The 23,758-nt window shown below is 45.1% G+C and overlaps 1 protein-coding gene across 1 annotated transcript; it reads left to right on the top strand.

The window, feature by feature from the left end:
- Positions 1-201: 201 nt before the first annotated feature.
- On the top strand, positions 202-22,747 carry CHST7 (carbohydrate sulfotransferase 7). Its single transcript, XM_046672714.1, has 2 exons — positions 202-1,943; positions 22,313-22,747. The coding sequence occupies exon 1, from the start codon at positions 453-455 to the stop codon at positions 1,911-1,913; it is 1,461 nt and encodes a 486-aa protein (XP_046528670.1). The 5' UTR covers positions 202-452; the 3' UTR covers positions 1,914-1,943; positions 22,313-22,747.
- The last annotated feature ends 1,011 nt before the right edge of the window (positions 22,748-23,758 follow it).

Genomic DNA, 23,758 nt, shown 5'->3' with positions numbered 1-23,758 from the left:
CTCTGTACACACGAGCCCCTCCCTTGCCTGAAGCCAATTCAGGAAGACTTGACTTCATAACGGAGGGGTTGGGGAAAGGTGGGGTCGGGCTCCGGGAGCCCCAGCAGGCGTTCCCACCCCGCGGCAACCCCGCCCAGATCTGGCCGAGCCGTGGGCGAACCCGGGCGGGTAGAGAGGCGGGGAGAAGCTGCGGGGTTGAAGGCGGGGCGGGCGGCTGCCAAGCCCGCCAATAGGCGGCTCTCCAGCGGCTGAGCTGAGAGAGGGCAGGGGCGCCGCCACTAGCACCGCCGCCTCCCAAGTTTCCCCTTGTGGATGCACAGCCCCGGTGGCTCCGCTCCTCCCGGCGCAGCGGGGCCCGAAGAGGCCGGAGGAGCGGACTCGGGACGGGACTTGTGAGGAAGGGGAGAGGACGGGCGCCCCACCCCACCCCAGCTCTGGGGGGTCGGTGAACGATGAAGGGCCGGCGGCGGCGGCGCCGGGAGTACTGCAAGTTCGCGCTGCTGTTGGTGCTGTACACGCTGGTGCTGCTGCTCGTCCCCTCCGTACTGGACGGCGGCCGCGACAGGGACAAGGACGCCGGGCACTGCCGGGGCCTGCAGCGCAGCCTGGGAGTATGGAGCCTGGAGGCGGCGGCGGCGGGGGAGCGCGAGCAGGGCGCGGAGGCGCGGGCCGCCGCTGAGGGGGGCGCGGGCCAGTCCCCCAGGTCCCCGGGCAACCTCAGCGGCGCCGTCGGGGAGGCGGTGTCTCGCGAGAAGCAGCACATCTATGTGCATGCCACCTGGCGCACTGGCTCGTCGTTCCTGGGCGAGCTCTTTAATCAGCACCCGGACGTTTTCTACTTGTACGAACCCATGTGGCATCTATGGCAGGCGCTGTATCCGGGCGACGCCGAGAGCCTGCAGGGCGCGCTGCGCGACATGCTGCGCTCGCTCTTCCGCTGCGACTTCTCGGTGCTGCGGCTGTACGCGCCGCCGGGGGACCCCGCCGCGCGCGCCTCGGATGCAGCCAATCTCACCACGGCCGCCCTCTTTCGCTGGCGGACCAACAAGGTCATCTGCTCGCCACCGCTGTGCCCTGGCGCGCCCCGTGCCCGCGCCGAGGTAGGCCTCGTCGAGGACGCCGCCTGCGAGCGCAGCTGCCCACCGGTGGCTCTGCGCGCCCTGGAGGCTGAGTGCCGCAAGTACCCGGTGGTGGTCATCAAGGACGTGCGCCTCCTCGACCTGGGCGTGCTGGTGCCCCTGCTGCGTGACCCCGGCCTCAACCTGAAGGTGGTGCAGCTTTTCCGCGACCCGCGGGCTGTGCACAACTCGCGCCTCAAGTCTAGGCAGGGGCTGCTGCGCGAGAGCATCCAGGTGCTGCGCACCCGCCAGAGGGGCGACCGCTTCCACCGGGTGCTGCTGGCGCACGGCGTGGGCGCCCGCCCCGGGGGCCCGTCCCGCGCGCTACCCGCCGCGCCGCGCGCCGACTTCTTCCTGACCGGTGCGCTCGAGGTGATCTGCGAAGCCTGGCTGCGCGACCTGCTCTTCGCGCGCGGCGCGCCCGCCTGGCTGCGGCGCCGCTACCTGAGGCTGCGCTACGAGGACCTGGTGCGGCAGCCGCGCACCCAGCTGCGCCGCCTGCTGCGTTTCGCCGGGCTGCGCGCGCTCGCCGCGCTCGACGCCTTCGCGCTCAACATGACGCGCGGCGCGGCCTACGGTGCCGACCGGCCCTTCCACTTGTCGGCGCGGGACGCCCGCGAGGCCGTGCACGCCTGGCGCGAGCGCCTGAGCCGAGAGCAGGTGCGCCAGGTGGAGGCCGCCTGTGCTCCAGCCATGCGTCTGCTGTCCTATCCTCGCAGCGGAGAGGAGGGCGACGCCGAGCCGCCCGTGGACGAGGAGACGCCACTGGAGACGGAGGCCGACGGCGCCACGTAGCCCCGACCCGCGACCCCGGGGCGGATCCGGGTAAGGTGGCTCCGGGCAAAGTGGAGACAGGGAAGGGTCTTCGGGGAGCTTGGACCAGCCTGCAGGGGCATGGGGGGGGATGCTGTCCTAGAACTCACCCTGTCCAGAATAGATCTGAGCAGGTGGGAAAGTGCTGCTGGTAGAATTTGGGAGAGTCATCAGGATCTCCAGCTTAGCCACCTGCCTGGTCAGAGGAGGACCTGGAGACGAGAGAGGTTAAGTATGGCTGAGGCGGAACCCAGATCTTCGCGCTCCCAGGCCCCTCTATGGAGTAGGAGGTAGGGTCATCTGTTGAGAACGATGCGGGCGGGAGAGGCAAGAGGGATGTCAGAAGTCTGGAGAGAGTATAGAAGGTTTGAAAGTCATAATGAAACTTGAATTTGGGAATTGACATGAAAGGTATAGGATTTCGGGGACCATTTGAGGTTGATGATGGTGCCTTTATCTTGACTCCAATGTGTTTTGTGGGGAAACTTTCTGCAGCCGTGGTTGCGGGCATGGAGAAAGCCAAAAGCAGGGCTTGGTTGAAAGTTATTGACCCTTATCCTACCTACCTCTAATCTGTTTCGTATTTCTTCTCTGCCTCTCTGACGCGCAGACTCGGGGGCTTTCCTTCTGAGTTACCAAGCATACAATGCATAGCCAGGCCTCTCTCGCAACAGTTTTTACACGTCTGTGTCTCAGGCTCTGGTCTAGTGGTGTAGAATGAACTTTGCTTTCCCCTGGCTCACGTGGCGTCTCCCCCCACCCCCCAAAAAGGCTGGCGTTTGCAGGATATATGACCATATCCCGTTCACATCAGGTCACAAAAGCTGCCTGGTCAGCTTCCTCTAGTGCCGACAAGACCTTGGGGCTTCCCCCACTCCGCCCCATCCGTTTGAGAGCTGGAACCTTAGATTGGCAGTGGCAACTTTGGCTGTGGTGAAAAGACATCCCCCCCCAATTTTTTTTTTGTTCTTTCTCTGTGAAGCATATATCCTAAGACGCCAAAATGGGGCTTAAATGATCTCAAAATGCGTTCAGTGTCTGGGCCCGTGTCTGGCTTGTACGCTGGGCTGAGGGAATTGTTTGTTTTGCATGATACTGACCTTAGGAGTCTAGTTAGTGGCATGGGAATGCATTTCCCCAAACTGTGTGGGTTGGAAGGGCGCAGCCTTCTGCACTGTGCAGTCCAGAGGAGGAGGAAAAGCAGAGCCGGGAGGGCGGAAGTGACTAAAGTTTCTATTCATTATTTTATACTGTAATTCAGTATTCCCCTGGGCCGAAGCTCTGAGGACAAAGTCGAAGATGTTAATGAAGATGGATTTTGTTGTTGTTAGTAGAGCCAGGCTTTCAGAGTGATTTCGGAAGCTGACTGATTTTTCTCCCAGTGATCAAGTGGTTTTCTTGGTCAGTTTCTGTAATTGCTAGGAAGTCTGTGTTCTTTCCTGCTTTCCAGCGTGAAGGAAGGTAAGGCGCGGGGTGACTTGTCACATCTTAACAAAAACATCCTTTCATCTGCTAATCCTGTATTTACAGATGTAAGTAACATAATGGTCCCTAACCTCCTTCAAAGGCCTGAGGGAACGCCTCTTCGGGACAAATGCTGCAGCATTTTATGACTTGAAGAACTGACAATCTCCCAGAAACTTTTCCCTTTTCCCCCTTCATTTGTACTGGCATCTACTGAGCACTGACTGAGGTGAAGCAAGAAAGAGAATAGAGAGGAGGGTTAGAGGACATGGTCGTCATCCTCCAGGAAGTTAGTCTGTGTGGGTGACCGTGGCTATGGGGCGAGACACCGGTGCTGCTGTTTGGAAGGCAATGGGGCTTCCTTTGCAGGGCTGCAGGGACGTCTGGGAGCAGAGTTTAGACTCTTCCATGCTTTGGTGACTGAGCCCTTCCTCCCAAATTTCTGCTGGAATTGTTGGGCACTTACCATGTCACCACCAACCAGCGGGTTTATTAAAGTGCTTGTATTGCTGGTTCCTAGAAAGACACCATTACTGACCCGCTGATGAGTTTCCAAAAGTCTGTCGCACTCTAGGCAGGGGCAGGGGGTGGATCCTCGTGTGTCGTGCATGGCATTAGGCTTTGTACATATATCATTATTTTGACATATTATCAATTTTACAGATGAGGAATCTGAGACTCAGAGAAGTCAAGTAATTTGCCCAAAGTCACACGTGGGCTGGTGAGGGTGGAGCAGCGTTGGTGTTAGACCCTGAAGCTCAGAATTTCTCCGTTATAACACGCCCTTACCTGGCCCCCCTTAGCACCCTCTGGCAGTACCTTTGGCACCCCAGCCAGGCTTAGAGGCTAGTCTGGGGTGGGAAACACACTTAGCTTTATTACTAATATGTTCCAACCACTGAACAAATCAATAAGATATCCCTGAGCTGCAGACAGCGCCTACACAGGGAAGCCGGGGACCCTACAGCCGTCCTCCTCACGGCTGTTCTTCACATGGGGCACCTGAGCACGCTCTTGGCTCAGGGGCTACACGTGAACTAACTTGAGTAACTTCTGGATGGTCCGTACCTGACAGCCAGGATTTAGCGGGAGGGGGTCAGTGCACTTCTTTCAGGGCTAGGTGGGGACTGCAACACCCTGAACCAAGTCAGCAAGGACCCAGGTCTTTTCCATCTTTTTGGCTTTCATTCACCAGCTTATCTTCCCACTGTCACAAGAGGGTAGCCTCAGGGACAAGCCTCCTCGAACAACTACACCGGGTTGTCAAAACACACAAAGGAAGGAAGCTGGTTAGTGAGCAAGGGGTGGAGGAGTTTCCACTCATATGTCTGGCCTTCAATCTGGTTATAAAACCTTTCCAAGAACCTCTACCCCAGCCCACCTCCCTCCGTGTCTCATTGGCTAGAACTGGGTCACGTGGCCTGCGCTAGCCCGGTAATTGGCAAAAAGGAATGGGATCGTCATGCTTGGCTTTGACCAGTGATTCCCAGCCCTGGCTGAACATTGCATGCACCTGAGGAGCTTTTTTTAAATGTCAGTACATGAGTTCCACCCCCAGAGAGTGTGATTTAATTGGTCTGGGGTGGGGTCGCAGCGTTGGGATGTTTGCAAAGCTCCCCAGGTGACTGTATTGTATGGCCAACGTTGAGAACCACCGACTTGGACCAGTCATGATTCATCCCCGGGGCCGGCTGTTGCCACTGGAACAAGATCAGGAGGGGGACTCACAGGCTGTTGATGAGCAGCGAACTGTGATTTACGTGAAAGAACTTGGAGCTGTGAAGTTCCAAGCAGATGCAGGGCGTGAATACGGAAAGGGAAAACGTCTTAATGATTCACGGCTCCATTTATCACTCTCTCGCATTCCTTCCAATGCTTTGCTGTCGAAGCTCCTTATCTAATAATCTGTCAATGCACACCGTCCCCCACTGTTCCGACGCGCTGTCTTATCCTTTTCGGCGTGGCTCCCTTTGCCCTCTGCCCTTGGTAGGAGCCAAGATATCATTCCTATAGGCGTTTAAGACACCTTGGTTTTTGTTCTTGACAAGATAGATGGACGCTTTGAATGAAATTAGGAAAGGAGGTAAGCGCACTGTAACCTTAGCCGCAACCATCGGAAAGCTTTCTTTTGAAGAAAATCATCCAAACAGAAAAAGAAATGACCAGCCATCACCAAATCCCCCTAACAAAGCATTTTGAAAGTCCTTCCATTTTAACCAGGATACTGTGCCCCAAATGGCTTATGTATAAATATCACTGAAAGGAGAACCTCTGGCTTAAGCACAGACTGCTAAAGAGGGGGCATTTGTTAAACATTGTTCCTACATAGAGTTTCTCATTCAACAAAATTTGTTTAAACTCCCAATCGTAAGTGAATGTGGGTGCTGTGTTCAGACCAGAGGGCTGGAAGTTGGGATGGTGTATGTGTGTGGGGGGTGTGTGTTTACACATAGATAGGTACCTGAGTGCCAAGGCTGCAGTAAGGTGCAAGCGATTTTTTAAAACACATCCACACATCCATCTTTATTGCCCCCTTGTGAGGTTAGTGCTGCCTCTGATCCAGACGTTCTTGGAGCTCCCCCTTGGGGCTGCCTTCCCAGGCAAGACCCCCCCAGTTGATGGTGGATTTGGCATTTAGGAAAAATCAAGACTCATCAAGTCTGGTGAGTGAGGCAGTGGAGGAGGAGGCCGGTCCTGCAAAGTGAGGTGTGACCATAAGGTAGTAACAGAATCATTCCTTGGCTCGTATGAAATCAGATTTTTTTTTTTTTTTTTTTTTTTTGCTGAGGAAGATTCGCCCTAAGCTAACATCTGTTGCCAGTCTCCCTCTTTTTTTCTTTTTATGTGAGCTGCTGCCACAGCATGGCCACTAACAGATAAGTGGTGTAGGTCTGCACCCAGGAACCAAACCTGAGCTACTGAAGTGGAGCATGCCAAACTTAATCACTAGGCCACCAAGGCTGGCCCTGAAATCAGTTTTCATGTAAGGGCACAGGAACCCAGGCATCGAGGCCTGGCTCCCCTAGTTAGTACAAGCTTGACCTTGGGCAAGTCACTAAACCTTTTTGGCCTTAGTCTTCTTACCAATAAGAAAAGGAGGTTGAATTAAGAGGATTCCCAAGGTTTCTTGGCAAGAAGGGGAGATGGCATTTGTTGGGTGGCTATTTTGTGCACTGTGTTACTTGCTTAATGCATGTTGTCTGAGTTAGTCCTCATCTTAGCTTTATGAGGTACATAATATCCCCCATTTTATGATGGTGAGACAAGCTCAGAGAGGTTGAGTAATTGTCAAGGATAACACAGCCGGAGGACTAAAATCAGATGCTTTCTATTTTGAAACTAGTGTTTTTTAAATTTTTAGAAATAATATAAGCACGTGGTGAAAAGAGTTCAACAGTATAAAAGGATATAAAATACCTGCCAATGTTGCTTCCTAGAAGCAACTAGTACATTTCTCGTGATATATGTCTAGAAATGTGTTATGCAGATTCAAATAGAAATACATAGGCTTTTTTGTGGCTAAATATTTTTAATTTCTTAAAATTTTTTACATTGAGATATAATTGACATAACATTATATTAATTTCAGGCGTACAACATAACAATCCGATGTTTATATGTATTGCAAAATGATCACCACAGTAAGTCTAGTTAACATCCATTACCACATGTAGTTACAATTTTTTTTTCTCGTGATGAGAACTTTTAGGAGCTACTCTCTTAGCAACTTTCAAATATGCACTACAGTATTATTAACCGTAGTCACCATGCTGTACGTTACATCCCCATGACTTATGTATTTTATAACTGGAAGTTGGTACCTTTTGACCCCCTTCACCCATTTTGCCCACCTCCCATCCCCCACCTCTGGCAACCACCAATCCATTCTCTGTATGTCTGAGTTTGGGGTTTTTTGGTTTGTTTGTTTAGATTCCACATATAAGTGAGGTCATACGGTATTTGTCTTTGTTGACTTATTTCACTTAGCATAATGCCCTCAAGGTCCATCCGTATTGTTGCAAATGTCAAGATTCTGTTCCTTTTTATGGCTGAATAATATTCTCTTATATATCTACCACATCTCCTTTATCCATTCATCCGTTGATGGACACTTAGGTTGCTTCCATGTCTTGGCTGTTGTAAATAATGCTGCAGTGAACATGGGGGTACAGATAGCTTTTTGAATTAGTGTTTTCATTTCCTTCAGATAAATACCCAGGCATGGAATAGCTGGATCATGTGGTAGTTCTACGTTTCATTTTTGGAGGAACCTCCAAAACTATTTTCCATAGTGGCTGCACCAATTTACATTCCCACCATTCTTGGGCACCAGCAGCGCTTTGCTGTACTGGATTTCTGCTACCAGGAAACCTGATGGCAAAGATGAGATTATCAAAAATGTGCCTTTGAAGATGGTGGAGAGAATTCACAAGTTCCCGATCCTACATGATGAGAGAACCACTATCTTGGACAAACACTTGAAGTTGGGCGATGGCGAGAACATGCCCGTGGAGCATGTCCACCACTTGCAGCCTCCTCTCCTCCTCTCCACCCATCCTGGCCCACAACTATTTAGTGAGATTTTTAGGGACTATTTTTCAGTATCTCTGTGCCTGTTAATAAAGCGGGGTGCCTTTCAATCCTAAAGCTTGATTTTATAAAATTGCCTTGTTTTTCAAAATTAAAATTGTATATGCTTTTGGTAATTAGAAAGTCTGAGAATATTGGCCGCTGATTGTTACCATCGTGACAAAATATTTTCTGTTTTTTCTATGGAATGTTCCAACAGCCTGCTAGGTCCTAAAGGGCTGCTGACTTCATCCATTTATCCCTTAGCAAAGGAAAATTTAGGGAAAGATTTATGGACTTAAGCAAGACATTTAATAGCACCTCCTAATTGTAACAAAATCCTTTACCCATTAGAACTAAACTGAATGATTATTTAGTTTTTGTTTAGAGAGTTTTCTGGTGGTCTTCTGTGAATCATCTTTTCTAAGTAATTGTCCCCTTCCCTTTTGTTGTCAGTGTTTCAGAAAATAGTGAACTTGATTCCTCTGCTTCCACTAAATCCACTTGTGACAAAATCTAATTTGTGAGGTATGATTTAAAGGTTACAGAAGTAAAACTAATGAAACCTAAAAAAAAAAACAACTTGCCATATCTTCTTCTTTTCAACGGCTGTATAGTATTTCATTGTAGGCATGCATTGTAACATATTTAGCTAGTCCCCACATTTCATCACTACATTTTTAATAGTGTCCTTTGCATACATGTAGGTATATCTGTGAGAAGAATTTCTCTAGTATGGCGACCTTAGGTAGCAAAGGTATATGCTTTCACAGTTTGAAAGGTAAAGTTCTTCAAAGTTGCACCAACTTTCACTCCCACCAGCTGTTGCATGGAGTGTCTGTTTCCTAGACTTTCTACAACGTGGATTTTATCTAATTTTTTCATCTTGGTTAATCTGATGATCGGGAAAATCCATTCTCCCAGGACCCTGGCCCCCTCTGGCCAAACAGCCATCTCACGGAGTGATGACTGCCTCACGCTTCAGGTGGTGGTAATCAGGATGCTTCTTAGCCCTCCTGCAGCCTACGTGTATTTGGAAAGTGTCGTTTCTGTGATTCGTTTCAAGGACTGGATACGTTTTGAAGTAAAAATTATCATCCCTTTATAAAACCACACTTACACATGCCGTCAGGTTTGACCAAGCATCTTTTTAAGGTGGCCTTCTTCCGGTACTGTGGTAGTGGATCGTATCTGTTGACTTGAACCTCACCTATTTCGGGACGCTAGCACTGGGGAAATGAGGCTGCTTTGAAATAAGGTTTAACCCTTCACACCTTCTCTCTCTGCTCCTGAGAGCCCTCTTTGTAGTCTGGGCAGGCGGAGGGCAGAAGTGCCCATTTGCAGTGGTTGAGGCAGGATTCAGAGGGTTTTCAAAGAGGTTTTTTTAGTCTGGGCAGAGATTTTCTTCCCATGAATACAAATGTAATATAAATAGTTGGGAGTGCTGCTTTTAAAAAACATTTATAAGCAGCTGGCTTAAAATTCCTCAGTATGCTTCTTCTCAGCCTGCGCTCAGCATGAGCAGCATGGAGAAGAATGGCACTAACAAAGCTAAACTGGCCTTGCTTTTTTGTGTCTAACGTTCCAGTTGAAGCAAGGTGACCAAAAATGACCCTCTCTCTCGGGGAGGTCTCCTGGCTCCTCGTCCTCTTGCTTCGTAGCGGAACCGAAGGAGCTTGCTCTATTGAAAGAAACATTTCTGCCTAGGTACAGTGCAGAATAAGAACAGTAGGGACTAAGAAACAGCTCTGGCCCGAGTTCAAGTACACAAGGAAGTGGAGGACTGTTTGGGAGCCGAACAGGAAGCAGTTTCAATTGGGGAGAAGTTGCAGAGCTCAGTGATGTCTTCATGAGAATTGGAATCCTTCAGCTGTGCTCCCTGCCCCCTCGGCCCACAGGCACCAAGCCAGCCGCAGGGCTGACATTTTCTGCAGCTGGCCCTGTTCACATTAAAGACCGTCGTGCTGGATGCTGAGAAGAAATTGGAGCATCAGCTGATAGTGAATATTTTTAAATTAGGGGGTCAAGAGGCTGTGAGAGCCCAGCACCAGGTTTGACTTCAATGATGCTCGTGTCCGGAGCGAGCAGATTCCCTTGTCCTGAAATGGACGTGAGCAGCCAGGAGCTTGCAGTGGGGTCCCACTCTGAAAATAGCCCCTGAGGTAGACATGTTCTCATTCATGAATTGGAAGCCCTTTCTGTTGTTACCCTCAGGCGGGAGTGTTAAAAGGAGCCCCAGAAGGCGCAGGGGGAGAGTCGTGAGGATGCAGGGCAGTCTCTGAGCCCTGCCAGCAAGAAGCCTCAAATCTGGCCTGAAATCCGAATGCCCAGAGGGACGGCTGGGAGAGATGATTCAGATCATTCAGATCATTCGGACATGGTAGCCAGCAGGCTGGAAGCAGAGAAACCAGCCTAACTGAAAGTCTGAAGGGGAACATTACAGAAACATTTGTAGGGTATAGGGCGGGGGCAGGGGCTCGAGACTGTGAGTTCCTTTGTCAAGGGAGTGAACTGAGGAAGGTCATGAGCAGCCCCAGCGTGGACCGGGAGGCGGAGAGAAGCAGTCCGTGTGTACATACAGATAGGGTGAACAGCAGGGGCCGATGTCCCAGAGCTTGGAGGTCACTTTCCCCACGTCTGAGACCAGACTTTATCAAAAAGGACTCATTACTGCCTCAGAGAGGTTATGGGAACAGTAAGCAAAAAATACTACAGTCAAAATAATGTTTTAAAAATAGGACTTCCTTTCACACAGCCTGGAGCTGACAATGTTAAATATACACATTTCAGAAGCAATAAAAGCAGATACTGTCTCTTGCTCTAATAAAGGCTATCACCAACACAGATGTAATAAAGGAAAACAACACATTTTTCAGGTTCTGCAAACAACAAAAACGTTACACTCTGTTGCCTGTCTGTGCACTCCCCGCCTCGCCCACAGCTGGGAATCTAAAAGGAGACTATTTCACAAAAAGGAGATGGTTGGCTGAAAATAAACACACACCCCCCCTCCCAAAGCGTAACAAAACTCCCAGCATCATTGAATGCCTTTTAAATTTAGATTATTTTATTTTTATTTCTTAACGGTCAAAGAGGAAGAGAAATAGTTTTGGCAATCCTGTGGGCCCGGGGCGGGGGTGGGGGGAGAACTGGTACACGTTCCAATGTCCTGTGCCGACAGGAACCTGCTCTCGGCCATGGGGCCGTGTTATTCCAACCGGACTGTGGACAGGCCTAGGATAGGGCGGGCCAGACACAGTGCCTCGCTCTGCAGGGAGAGAATCTTGAAGTGACGGGCTAGTTGGGCTGCTGCGCAGACTCTGTACTGTGAACCCTAGAGCTAATCAGAGGCAGCCCCAGTGCCCCCCCCCTTCAGCCACTCCATTGACTGATAGCCCCTGCGGGGGCCAAAGGACAACCTGAATGGCAGGTCCAAGCTCAGGTCACTTCCCAGCCTGGTGCCCTCCCCAACCCCCACCACCCCCACTTGGTGGATGACAAACACCTGCAGGTGGGCGGTCAAATATATATTATAGAACACTGACTCAGTTCCTTTATTTGAGCTGGGAACGACTTTACTGACAAAAGCAATTATGTATGCCAATTAAAATTACATCTCGGAGGAGCTCAATGAGAGGAAAAAACAAAAGTCAACCATGCAAACTCAGCTGTTCCCAAGTTTTATGAATACCGGTTTGGAGCGCATTCATTTTGTTGTAAAGTGAGCTCAAAACCTGGAGACACTTTTTATTTTTTATATTTTTGAAAAAAAGTTGACCCCTGAGTAACTACTGCCAGTCCTCCTCTTTTTGCTGAGGAAGCCTGGCCCTGAGCTAACATCGTGCCCATCTTCCTCTACTTTATATGTGGGACGCCTACCACAGCATGGCTTTGCCAAGTGGTGCCATGTCCACACCCGGGATCCAAACCCGCGAACCCCAGGCCGCCCAGAAGCAGAACGTGTGAACGTAACCGTTGCGCCACCGGGCTGGCCCCGGTGGGGACATTTTTAGCTGAGGGGTGGGTATGATCAAACTGGAAATGTGTTATTTTATTCTATTCTATTGGGGAACTATAAGTGCCATTTAACTCTCACACGGGCTGACTCTGGGGCTTGACTAATGACTCACATGGCCTGAGGCGCTGCTCTGAGTTCCAGAGCAGAGAGGTGGGTCCTCTTCCCCGCTGTGGGCAGGGAGCAGGGAGGAGGGCTGCCCGGGTCCAGGCAAGTGGCTCCTCCGCTGGCTTCTCCCGCTCCTCCCCAGGCAAGAATTTTGTTTGTGGTGTTTTTTCTTACTCAGTCGCTGCTTTCACCTGAATCAAGGGTTGTTTCAGGTGTTAAATCAGACTGAAACGATTATTGACTAGTACAAGTATACTTGCACCCCCTGCCACTGTCACTTCATTTTTCCGATTGAAAGTCTGGAAATGATTTATAACATATATGCTGTTTTAAAGTATATTTCTAGGCTCTTTGGGGGAGGTGCGGTTATATTAGCAAACGAAATGTTTTCTATTACATTGTGCTTTGGAGTCCCAGTGAGGGAGTGCTCGCACGTTGACATTGCTGGTATTTCAAGTATTATGTTAACATTATCCTTAAGCAGCTCCCTTAAAAAAAAAACTTAATGGCTCTGTTGTCCTGTTGTCATAAACACTGTCAGTCATTTCCGTTTTCCTTGGCACTGCATTTCGCTGATTTGAGATGAAAACAGGAAGGTTAAGAAAGCTTAACCCAGGTTAGCAGATCAGCTTAAATGGCAACATCATCCACAGAAGGTGGTGACAGGTCGCATATTGGGAGAAGACCCCACAAGAACACGTCGCCACTGAGCAGGAGGCTGACCCGGTCCTCAGCCCATTTGTTCTGGAGTAGGTCCAGGAGGAAGGCCGTTACAATAGGCTGGAAAGCAATTCACCCGTGCTAACGGGAGCCGCTGAATACCCGGAAATCTCAGCTCCCTCAGCCTGAGTACTGAGTCCCGGCACCAACTTTTAGCATCTGGGGAGCAGCTTTGGGTGGTGAATCCAGGGCACCTCACCTGGCACAAGTGAGTGGGCAGGGACAGGCGCGTCCCTCCGGAGGTGAAAGCAAGAAAAACTTGAAGGAAAGAGAAGGGCAGGGGAAAAATCTACAAGTGCAATTCAAGGAGAGAAGCGAGGTGCCCAGGCAAGTTCCCAGATCCACTTGGGAGGCCCAGGCCTCGTACCTGCCTTGAATGGGACAGGAAGGCCACTGAGAGGCAGAGCACGTTCATCTGGTTGAATCTTCTGTTCTCAAATTTTAAAGCCAGCAGGAAGTTGCTTCTTCCGGCTGCCGCATCCTAGCTTCGAAGGTTGAAAAAAGTATGGTTCAAATGCTCAGAGTGTCTTCCTGAGTTGTTCCCTCGCGGCCGAGGAGCCTCAGCCAAGCCGACTGCAGGCTGCACAGTGCAGGCTCCGTAAGTGGCACGGAGCTGCCCTTCGGTGGGGTGAGGCTGTTAGTAGGTCTGCCAGCTGCATCTCGGGCCCGGCTGGTTATTTGAATACCCAGGGGGACTGTGGCAAAGGAGATGAAATACACTCGTTGGACTATGACCTTGAAACTTTCAGTAAACAATTTGTTTTTAAAAAGTGCAAACAAATTTGTGAATTATTTGAGTACTAAGGAATGACTTCCCACTTCAATGCCACATAGTAAAAAACCTTTTATACATGCTTCACAAAACAAGGATATACAAAAATGTCTATGATTCTGGAAATTAATTACACTAAAACAGTTTTTTATTATCTATTTTCTGTTATCATATAGGACAGGTCTTTAAATAGTTTCGACTTAGGAACGACCAGGAGGGCCTACACTCGTTTCAGGTGGTCTGGGCCGTGGCAAACGTGCTCATTCTCCCCGGACTCTGGGTAAGCGGAAATAGTTTTAACCAAGAAGTTTAGTAGCTTAAAATCAATTCTTCATTGTCAAACATCTAGCAGCTAGAAAAAAATGGCAAAGCTAGCTACTTTGCACTGGAGCTGGCTGATAAACTGAGTGTTCAGTTTTAAATATGCACATGAAGTCGAATACAAAGGAATAGGGCCCCACAGTATTAAGAGTGGGGTCTAGAGTGAATTAAATTCTTAATCCTCTATCTAACATCCTGGGCTTAAGAATTTGGGAGAACATCACACTAAGAATTCATGGACGTGTTTATGTTTTAAACGACCAAAAATAATGAAAAATGATAGGAAATTACCTTATAGTCTGTAAGGGTCTACTTGGGGGCTACAGGCCCCAAGGAGGCCTAAGTCAGAACTGGAAGGTATATGAGCATCCGGGCTCTGGTTCAGCGACATTCAGGAACTAGAGACCATAATGGGAGGATGAGAAGCCATTTCTAGTGCGAAGAAAGAAAGGGCCTGTGAGGTTGCTGCCCGTCACTGCGGGCTGCCCAGCCTGGATGAGCAGGACTTTGGAACGGTTCTTCAGACACCCCAGAGGCAGGAATGGATCTTTCCTGTCTCTCCTCTCCTCCCTCCTTGTACTGCCAGTGATTTGATAAATAATTTGACGTGAATGACAAGCAGCTTTTCAGGTAGATTAAAAAAAAATTTAAAGATTTTTAATAAAAGGATTTAAAGAGTGCTTATGGGTCCAGAGGTTGGGCTTGTAGATCTCCATAAAGATTTGTCGGGACATGGGATGTGACCAGGCATCATGTAGCACTTGGTTAGTCATTGACAGAAAACCACCCTGAGTTACTGCCAGGTTGTTTCTGGATCTTTAAAACAACGCAGGTGGAGAGCTGAACACATTGCACAAAGATATAGTGACAGAGGAAAACTTTTTATTTTGAAATAATTATATAGACTCATAAGATGTTGCAAAAACAGTACAGAGAGGACCCTTCATCCAGCTTTTCCCAGTCACATCTTAGATGTAGATCAATATCAACACCAGGAAATTGACATTGGCACAATTTACAGACCTTACGCAGTTTTCAACTTTTTACATGCACTCATTTTGTGTGTTTGTGTGTGTATAGATCTGTGTAATTTTATTACATATAGATATGTGTAAAAATCACCACAATCAAGATACAGAACTGTTCCATCAGCACAGAGAGACTCTCTCGTGCTACCCCTCTATAGTCACATACCCCACCCCTTCCCACTCTTTTCCCTGGTGAACACTAACTCCATCTCTATAATTGCTTTATTTTGTGTAACCTTTTGAGATTGTCTGTTTTCATTTATAATTCTCTGGAGATTCATCCAGGTTGTCACGTGTATCAAGAGTTCATTCCTTTTTATTGCTGAGTAGTATTCCATGGTATAGATGTACCACACTTTGTTTAACCATTCACCCATCAAAGGACGTTTGGATTGTTTCCGGTTTTTGACTATTACAAATAAAGCTGCTATGAATATTTGTGTGTAGGTTTTTGTATGGACATAAAATTTCATTTCTCTAGGATGAATGCCCAGGAGTGCAATTGCTGGATTGTGTGGTAAATATATATTTACTTTATAGGAAACTACCAAACTGTTTTTCAGAGTGGCTGTACCATTTTACATTCCCACCAGCAATGTCTGAGAGATCAAATTTCTGTGCAGCCTCACCAGCATTTGGTATTGTCACTATGTTGTATTCTAGCTGTTCTAATAGGTCTGTATTGGCATGTCATCGTAGTTTTCGTTTGCATTGTCCTAATGGCTAGTGATGTTGAACATCTTTTCATGAGCTTATTCGCCATCCATATCTCCTCTTTGATGAAATGTCAGTTCAGGTGTCTTGCACATTTCCTAAGTGGATTGTTTTTCACTGTTGAATTTTGAGAGTTATTTATTTATTCTAGATAAGAACCCTTTGTCAGATATGTGGTTGCAAATAATTTCTCCCACTCTATAGCTTGTCTTTTCATCCTCTTAACAAGATCTCTGGCAAAAGTTTTAAAATTCTGATGAAGTCCAATTTATCAGTTTTTTCTTTTGTGGACTGTGCATTTGATGTCATGTTTAAGAACTCTGCCTAGCCCTAGGATCCTGAAGATTTTCTCCTATATTTTCTTATAAAGTTTTATATTTTTTTATTTTGCTTTTCCTTATAAATTTTAGGATAAATTTGTCTGTTATCTACATTTAATTCTATGATTCATCCTGAGTTAACTTTTCTATGAAGTGTGAGGTTTGGGTCATGGTTTATTTTTTGGTCTGTTGATGTCTAACTGCCCTAGCACCATTCGCTGAAAATATTATCCTTCCTTCAATGAATTGCTTTTACACTTTTGTCAAAAATCAGTTAGCCATACACATGTGTATCTCTGTTTATTGGCTTTTTCTGCTCCATAGGTCTATAACTCTGTCCCTCCACCAATACCACACTGTTTTGATTAATATAGTTAGATGTAGCTTAATATTTAATGGAATGATTATTTCTACTTTATTCCTTTCCAAAGAAGTTTTAGCTATTCTAGTTTCTTTGCCTTTCCATGTAAATTGTTGAATAAGCTTGTCTATATCTACAAAAGGCATCGATGGAATTTGATAGTAATTGTGTTAAACCTATAGATCCATTTGGGGAAAATTGACATCTTTACTATGTTGAGTCTTCCGATCCGTGAACAAAATTATGTCTGTTGATTTAGATCGTTTGATTTCTTTGATTGGCGTTTTGTAGTTTTTAGCATACAAGTCCTTTACTTGTTTTGTTAGATGTAGACCTAAGTATTTAATTTGAGTGATTGTAAATAGTACACGTTTTAAAATTTGGTTTCAAGATGTTCATTTCTAGTGTATGTAAATAAAATTGATTTTTTAATATTGATCTTGTATCCTGCAAACTTGCTGAATTCACTTATCAGTTCTAGGAGTGTTTTTGTACATTCCTTGGGATTTTTTATGTATATAATATCATGTACAAATAGGGACAGTTTTATTTCATCCTTTCCAATTAGTATGGCTTTTATTTCCTTTTCTTGCCTTATTTCGTTGGCTAGGACTTCTAGTACTATGTTGACTAAGAATGATGAGTGCAGACAGTTTTGCCTTCTTCCCAATCTTAGGGAGAAAGAATTCAGTCTTTCACCATAAAAAATGCAGTTAGATGTAGGTTTATGTAGATTTTTTAAATCAAGTTAAGAAAGTTTCTATTACTAGTTTGCTGAGAATTTTTATCTTGAATGGGTGTTAAATTTTGACAAACACCTTTTCTGCATCAACTGATACGATCATGTGGTTTTTTTCTTCCTTAGCTTGTTAATATGGTGGATTACCTGGATTGATTATTGAATATTGAGCCAGCCTTGTATCCTGGAATAAATCTCACTTAGTCGTGATATATAGAAATCTTTTCATATATTGTTGAATTTGATTTTCTAATACTTTGTTGAGGATTTTTTAGAAGTTTGGTTTAATCGCTTATTTTTCATTTTTGTTAGTAATTACTTTGTTTTTTGTTTTGTTTCGTTTTTTTGTTTTTTGCTGGGAAAGATTCACCCTGAGCTAACATCTGTTGCCAATCTTCTCTTTTTTTCCCTCCGCAAAGCCCCAGTACATAGTTGTACATTCTAGTTGTAGGTCCTTCTAGTTCTTCTATGTGAGCTGCTGCCACAGGATGGCTACTGACAGACAAGTAGTATGGTTACACGCCCAGGAACCAAAGCCGAGCTGCCAAAGCGTAGTGTGCCCAACTTTAACCACTAGGTCATCAGGGCTAGCTCGAGGATTTTTGCAGCTAAACTCATGAGAGATATTGATCAGTAGTTTTCTTTTTTTGTACTTTGTCTGGCTTTAGTATCAGAGTAATAGTGGCCTTATAATTTTATGGAAGAGATTGTGTAGAATTGGTGTTAATTCTACTTTAAATGTTTGGGAGAATTCTCCATTGAAAGTAACTGGGCCTGGAGATTTTTTCAGGAGTCTTTGAATGATTAATTCAATTTTTTAGTAGTTGTATGACTTTTTAAATTATCTATTTCAGGGGCCGGCCCTGTGGCTGAGTGGCTAAGTTCGCGCGCTTCGCTGCAGCGGCCCAGGGTTTCGCTGGTTTGGATCCTGGGCACAGACATGGCACCGCTCATTGGGCCACTTTGAGGTGGCATCCTGCATGCCACAGCTAGAAGGACCTGCAACGAAGATATACAACTATGTACCGGGGGAATTTGGGGAGATAAAGCAGGAAAAAAAATTATCTCATATTGGGTAAATTATAGTAGTTTGTGTTTTTTTTAGGAATTGGTCCATTTCATCTAAATGGTCAAATTTATGCAAATAGAACTGTTCTTAGCATTTTTTTATCCTTTTAATGTCTGTAGGGGTCTGTAGTGAGATCCCCTATTTCATTGCTGATATTACTAATTTGTATCTTCTCTTTTTTATTGTTAGTCTTGATAGAAGTTTATCAAATTTTTAATCTTTTCAAAGAATCAGCTGTTTGTTTCATTGATTTTCTCTATTGTTTTCCTGTTTCCAATTTTACTGATTTCTGCTCTTAATTATTCCTTTCTGCTTGATTTGTGTTTATTTTGATCTTCCTCTAGTTTCTTGAGGTGGGTGCTTAGATTATTGATTTGAGACTTTTCCTCTTTTCTAATGTAAGCATCTAATACTATAAATTTCTCTCTCAGCACTGCATTAGCTGTGTCTCACAAATTTTGATATGTTGCATTTTCATTTTCATTCAATATATTTTATTAAATTTCCAATAGATTAATTAGAAGTGTGTTTTTTAATTTCTAAGAGTGTGGGGAATTTCCTGCTATCTTTCTATTATTGATTTCTAGTTCGATTCCATCATGGTTAGAGAATACACTCTATATTATTTCAATTCTTTTAAATTTGTTTGGGTTTTTTTTTTATGAACTGAGATATGGTCTATGCTGTGAATGTTCCATGTATACTTAAAAAGAATGTGTTTCTGTGTTATTAGGTGGAGTGTTCTATAAATCTCAGTTCAGTCTTATTTAGTTGATGCTGCTTTTCAGTTCTTCTATATCATTGTTGATTTTCTGTCTAGTAATTCTATCAGTTGTTGAGAGAAGTATTGAAGTTTCCAACTATAAATGTAGACGTGTATTTCTCCTTTCTATTCTTTCAGTTTTTGCTTCAAGAAATTTAAAGTTCTGTTGCTTGATGCATACATACACATTTAGGATTGCTATGTTTTGTTGGTGGGTTGGACTTTTACCATTATGTAATGTCTTTCTCTGTCCCTGGCAATTTTCTTTGCTCCAAAGTCTATTTTATCTGATATGAATACAACCACTCTTCCTTTTTTGTTTGTATGTACATATAATGTTTGTATGTATGTATCTTTTTTATCCTTTTACTTTCAACCTCTCTATATCATATTTGAAATGAATTTCTTGTAGACAGCATAGAGTTGGGTCATGCTTTTAAATCCATTCTGCTGGTCTCTTTTTGTGCATTTGTGTATTTAGACCATTTATATTTAATGTAATTATTGATATCATAGGGCTTACATTTACTAGTTTTAAAACTCTCTTTCTGTTTGTTCCTTCTGCTTTTTGTTCCCCTCTTTGCGTTTTCTTGCCTTCCTATGGGTTACTTGAACATTTTTTAGAATTTCGTTTTGATTTATTGGAGTATTTTTAAGTGTATATCTTTGTATGCTTATTTTAGTGATTTCTTTAGATTATACATATGTAACTAATCACAACCTACTGGTCTCCACATTTTACAACCTTAAGTGCCGTATAGAAACCTTATCTCCATTTAGGTTCCTTTATCCTGTCCCTTTTATAATTTAATTCTCATACAATATTTTCTCATATACATTGAGAACCACATCATACATTGTTATAATTTTTGCCTCAACTATCAAACATAATTTTTCAAACTCAAGAGAATAGTCTATTAAATTTACTCCCATTTTATTCTCTCTGTTCTTTCTTTATTCGTGATGCTTCAAGTTTCCTTCTTTTGTCATTTCCTTTCTGTTGGAAGAACTTCCTTTAGCAGAGTTCTTTTACAGCAGTTCTGCTGGCAACAAATTCCCTTGCTGTTTTGTCTTCCTGAAGTTTGATTATGCTTTATCTGGTGTAGATTTCTTTGGATTTTTGTGTGGGGTTTACTCAGCTTCCTGAGCCTGTAGGTTTATATCTTTTGCCAAATTTGGGAAATATTCAGCCATAGTTATCCAAGTACTTTTTCAGCCTCAATCCTTTTTCCCTCTCTTTCCAGAACTCTGATGAAATGAACAGTAGACCATTTCTTGTAGTACCACAGGTCCCTGAGGTTTGTTCATCTTTTTTCATTCCATTTTCTCTCTCTTCAGACTGGGTAATTTCTATAGTTCTGTTTTCAGATTCACTAATTCTCTTTATTTTGTCATCTTTATTCTGCTATTGAGCCCATCCAGTGAGGTTTTTTTTTTTAAGATTGGCCCTGAGCTAACATCTATTGCCAATCTTTTTTCTTTTTTCCCTTCTTCTCCCCAGAGCCCCCGAGTACATGTTGTATATTCTAGTTGTAGGTCCTTCTAGTTCTGCTATGTGGGATGCCACTTCAGCATGGCTTGATGAGCAGTGCTGGGTCTGCACCCAGTATCCAAACCAGTGAAACCCTGGGCCACCAAAGCAGAGCATGCAAACTTAACCACTCGGCCACGGGGCTGGCCCCAATCCAGTGAGCTTTTTAAATTTAAATTCCTAAAATTTCCATTTGTTATTTTATATTTCTTTGCCAAGAATTTCTATTTTTCTTTTGTTTCGAGTGTGTTCATAATTGCTAATTGAAGCATTTTTATGACAGCTGCTTGAAATCCTTTTCAGATAATTTCAGTATCTGTGTTGTTTCAGTGTTGGTATCCGTCAGCTTTTTTTTCTCATTCAAGTTGAAATTTCCCTGGTTTTTGGTTTGATAAGTAATTTTCATTGTATCCTGCACATTTGGGATACAGTTGATCATATGTTATGAATCTCTGATTTTTATTGAATCTTCTATCTTAGCAGGCCTCCACTGACACTGCACTAGTGGAGAAAGGGGCGCATCACCTGGTTATCCTGCCAGGTGGGGATGGTAGTCCAGAAGTCCTGGCTTCCCACTAGGCCTCTGCTAATGAGGAAGGAGTTTTTTTTTTTTTTCTGTGGTGCATTGTTTCTCTTTCTAGGCTGACCCTTTACCTGCCCTTTGGCTAGAGATAACAGGCTTTTCTTGGGGCTTTTTGGTCTGTGACCATTGGCACTTCTGGCCTGCTGGCTTCTTCAGTGGCCATTCCAGGATATAGAGGAAGCAAAAAGAAAGCCCAGGGAACTCACAGCTATGTTTTTCCTCAATTCCCAAGATCCCTAGTCAGTCTGCCTTCTTTTCCCCACCCTTTAAGTTTTTGTCTTTGTTTTATATATCACGTTTGGAGATTTTATTTATACTTTTTTGGGGGAATAAGGAGAAGTGCGTAGACTCCATCTTATCTGGAACCAGAGTTAGCCCATGTGGAAATTGGTTTTTATTAAACTATACTGAAATTTGACACAGTGACTCTTTCTTTATGTAAATAACTTCTACTAACAGAATACTGAAGCTTCATAGAAAGGCCTCAAGACATTTATGAAGTTAGCTTTTCCTTAATGCTTAATGTGAATCTTTATTGCAGAGTTTCAGTCATCTAGAAAGTGCTTCTTTCCCAAACTCTGCACCAGTAGCTCTATTAAGCTGATGGGCAGTTTCACCACATTAGAAAATAATGGCAAATTGGCACACATCCAGGATCAGAGGAAGGCTCACAAGAAAGCAAGAAACTGGTGGCAGAACTGGTACAAACATACCCAGAGTCAGCCCATCCTGTGCGTCTCCCATACAGTGACGTGGTGAGTTTTAATGAAAGAAGAAAAAAGTTCAGATGCCACAAAGGTAGGAAGCTGGATTCACTGCTTATATACAGCCTCAGTTTTACAGAACAGCCAATTGTTGTTGGTATGATATATTTTGCACGTTGACCAGTACCCATGTGAAGCATGGATGGTTACATGGTTGATGCCTAAAGGTATAGCCTCAATCCCAGCTCTTCTCCCTGCTTCACCCAGCAGGTCTCCAAAGGTTCTGATCTCCTCAACAGGCGCCCCACAGCAGCAGCTGTAGAAAGCACAGACCTACTGACAGAGGTGCCCCCACCTTTTTCTTGTCTTTATCCTCACCAAACGTCTCTTGGGTCACATTTTCTCCTGGCCTGTCTTCACAAAATAGAAATGATAGACACTGATTCAGTATGGACTTCCAGCATTGGATAATGCAGCTTAGATAAGGCAGATTATGGGTTTCAAATTTAAGAGGCCTTACATCAGCGGGGTCCAACAGGCTTTCTGTCTGTGGATTTCTGTGTTCTGTAGTTCAAACATCCTTTGTTCCTTCCCTTTCAGGTGAGTCAGCATGAACTGGGGCACTCAGCATGTCGCCCCAGCACTGGAGAAGCCACGCTGTGGATGCAGTCTGTCACACTGTCAGAGACTGGGACTTGATTTGGTACCGCCTATTGTGCAGTTCTATGGGACAGGAATATCGTGAGTTGTTAAAGAATGACCAACACATTGGTTGAAATGAAGTCTCCAGTAAGGAAGTGACAGTGCAACGTGGATCATTATGGCCATAAAGTAGGAAGAGCTTTAGTTCCCAGCCTGAACCTGCCTCTGCTGGAGCCATTTCAACAAGGCATCCTCAGAACAGAAACGTGATTTGGTACCATTTCCCATCAGCGGGTGTCTGGACAAAACATCAATGTGAATAAGGGCCAAGTGTGGTCCTGTGTATCTTGATTAAATTACTTAATATTAAATAAAAGGTCTGGGTGGTATTGTTTCAAACCTGACTCATCCAGCTCTTCTTCAAATAGCTGTCTCCCACCCTCCATTCCTGAGCTGATTTTTTTTTGGGGGGTGAGGAAGATTGGCCCTGAGCTAACATCTGTTGCCACTCTTCCTCTTTTTCGCTTGAGGAACGTTGTCCCTGAGCCAACATCCATGCCAGTCTTCCTCTCTTTTATACGTGGGACACTGCCATAGCATGGCCTGATGAATGGTGTGTAGGTCTGTGCCCAGGATCCAAACCCACGAACCCTGGGCCTCTGAAGTGGAGTGTGCAAACTTAACCACCACACTGCCAGGCTAGCCCCACTGAACTGAGAAATTGAAAGCAATTTCTCTCCCTGGGGTGGGAGAATCCTAATGAGCTGAAACAAATTTTTGCTTTTAAATTGTTCTATCTGGTGTTTTTGTAATTATACTATTAAATAACACTGGAGTCATGTTAATGACAGGATTTGTGCCAGGAAGCAAATTTTATGATGTAGTTTAACTGTGTGGTTCAGAGAAAAACTAGTCTACATACAAACGAATACAAAGACTATGAAGGAAACTGTATATTGGGTTCAAGGATCTTAGCAATTATCCAACACTCAAAGCCTATTAAAGACTGTTGCAGGCCAGAAGTCACAGGCAAGAGACCAGGTTTAAAGTGTTTCTTTTAACCTTAACAGGCACTTTTTTTTTTTTGAGGAAGATTAGCCCTGAGCTAACATCTGCTGCTAATCCTCCTCTTTTTGCTGAGGAAGACTGGCCCTGAGGTCACCTCCGTGCCCATCCTCCTCTACTTTATACGCGGGAATGCTTACCACAGCATGGTGTGCCAAGCAATGCCATGTCCGCACCCGGGATCTGAACTGGCGAACCCCGGGCCGCTGAAGTGGAATGTGTGCACTTAACCGCTGTGCCACCAGGCCGGCCCCAACAGGCACATTTTTAAAATCTCAAAAATCTGTTGCTGTGATTTTTAGACCCTATTTTAAAACTAAATTTCTTCAAGCATCTAAA

The sequence above is a fragment of the Equus quagga genome, chromosome 10, assembly GCF_021613505.1.
Source record: "Equus quagga isolate Etosha38 chromosome 10, UCLA_HA_Equagga_1.0, whole genome shotgun sequence".
Classification (NCBI taxonomy): Eukaryota; Metazoa; Chordata; class Mammalia; order Perissodactyla; family Equidae; genus Equus; species Equus quagga.
This window is presented reverse-complemented; position numbering and strand designations above follow the sequence as displayed.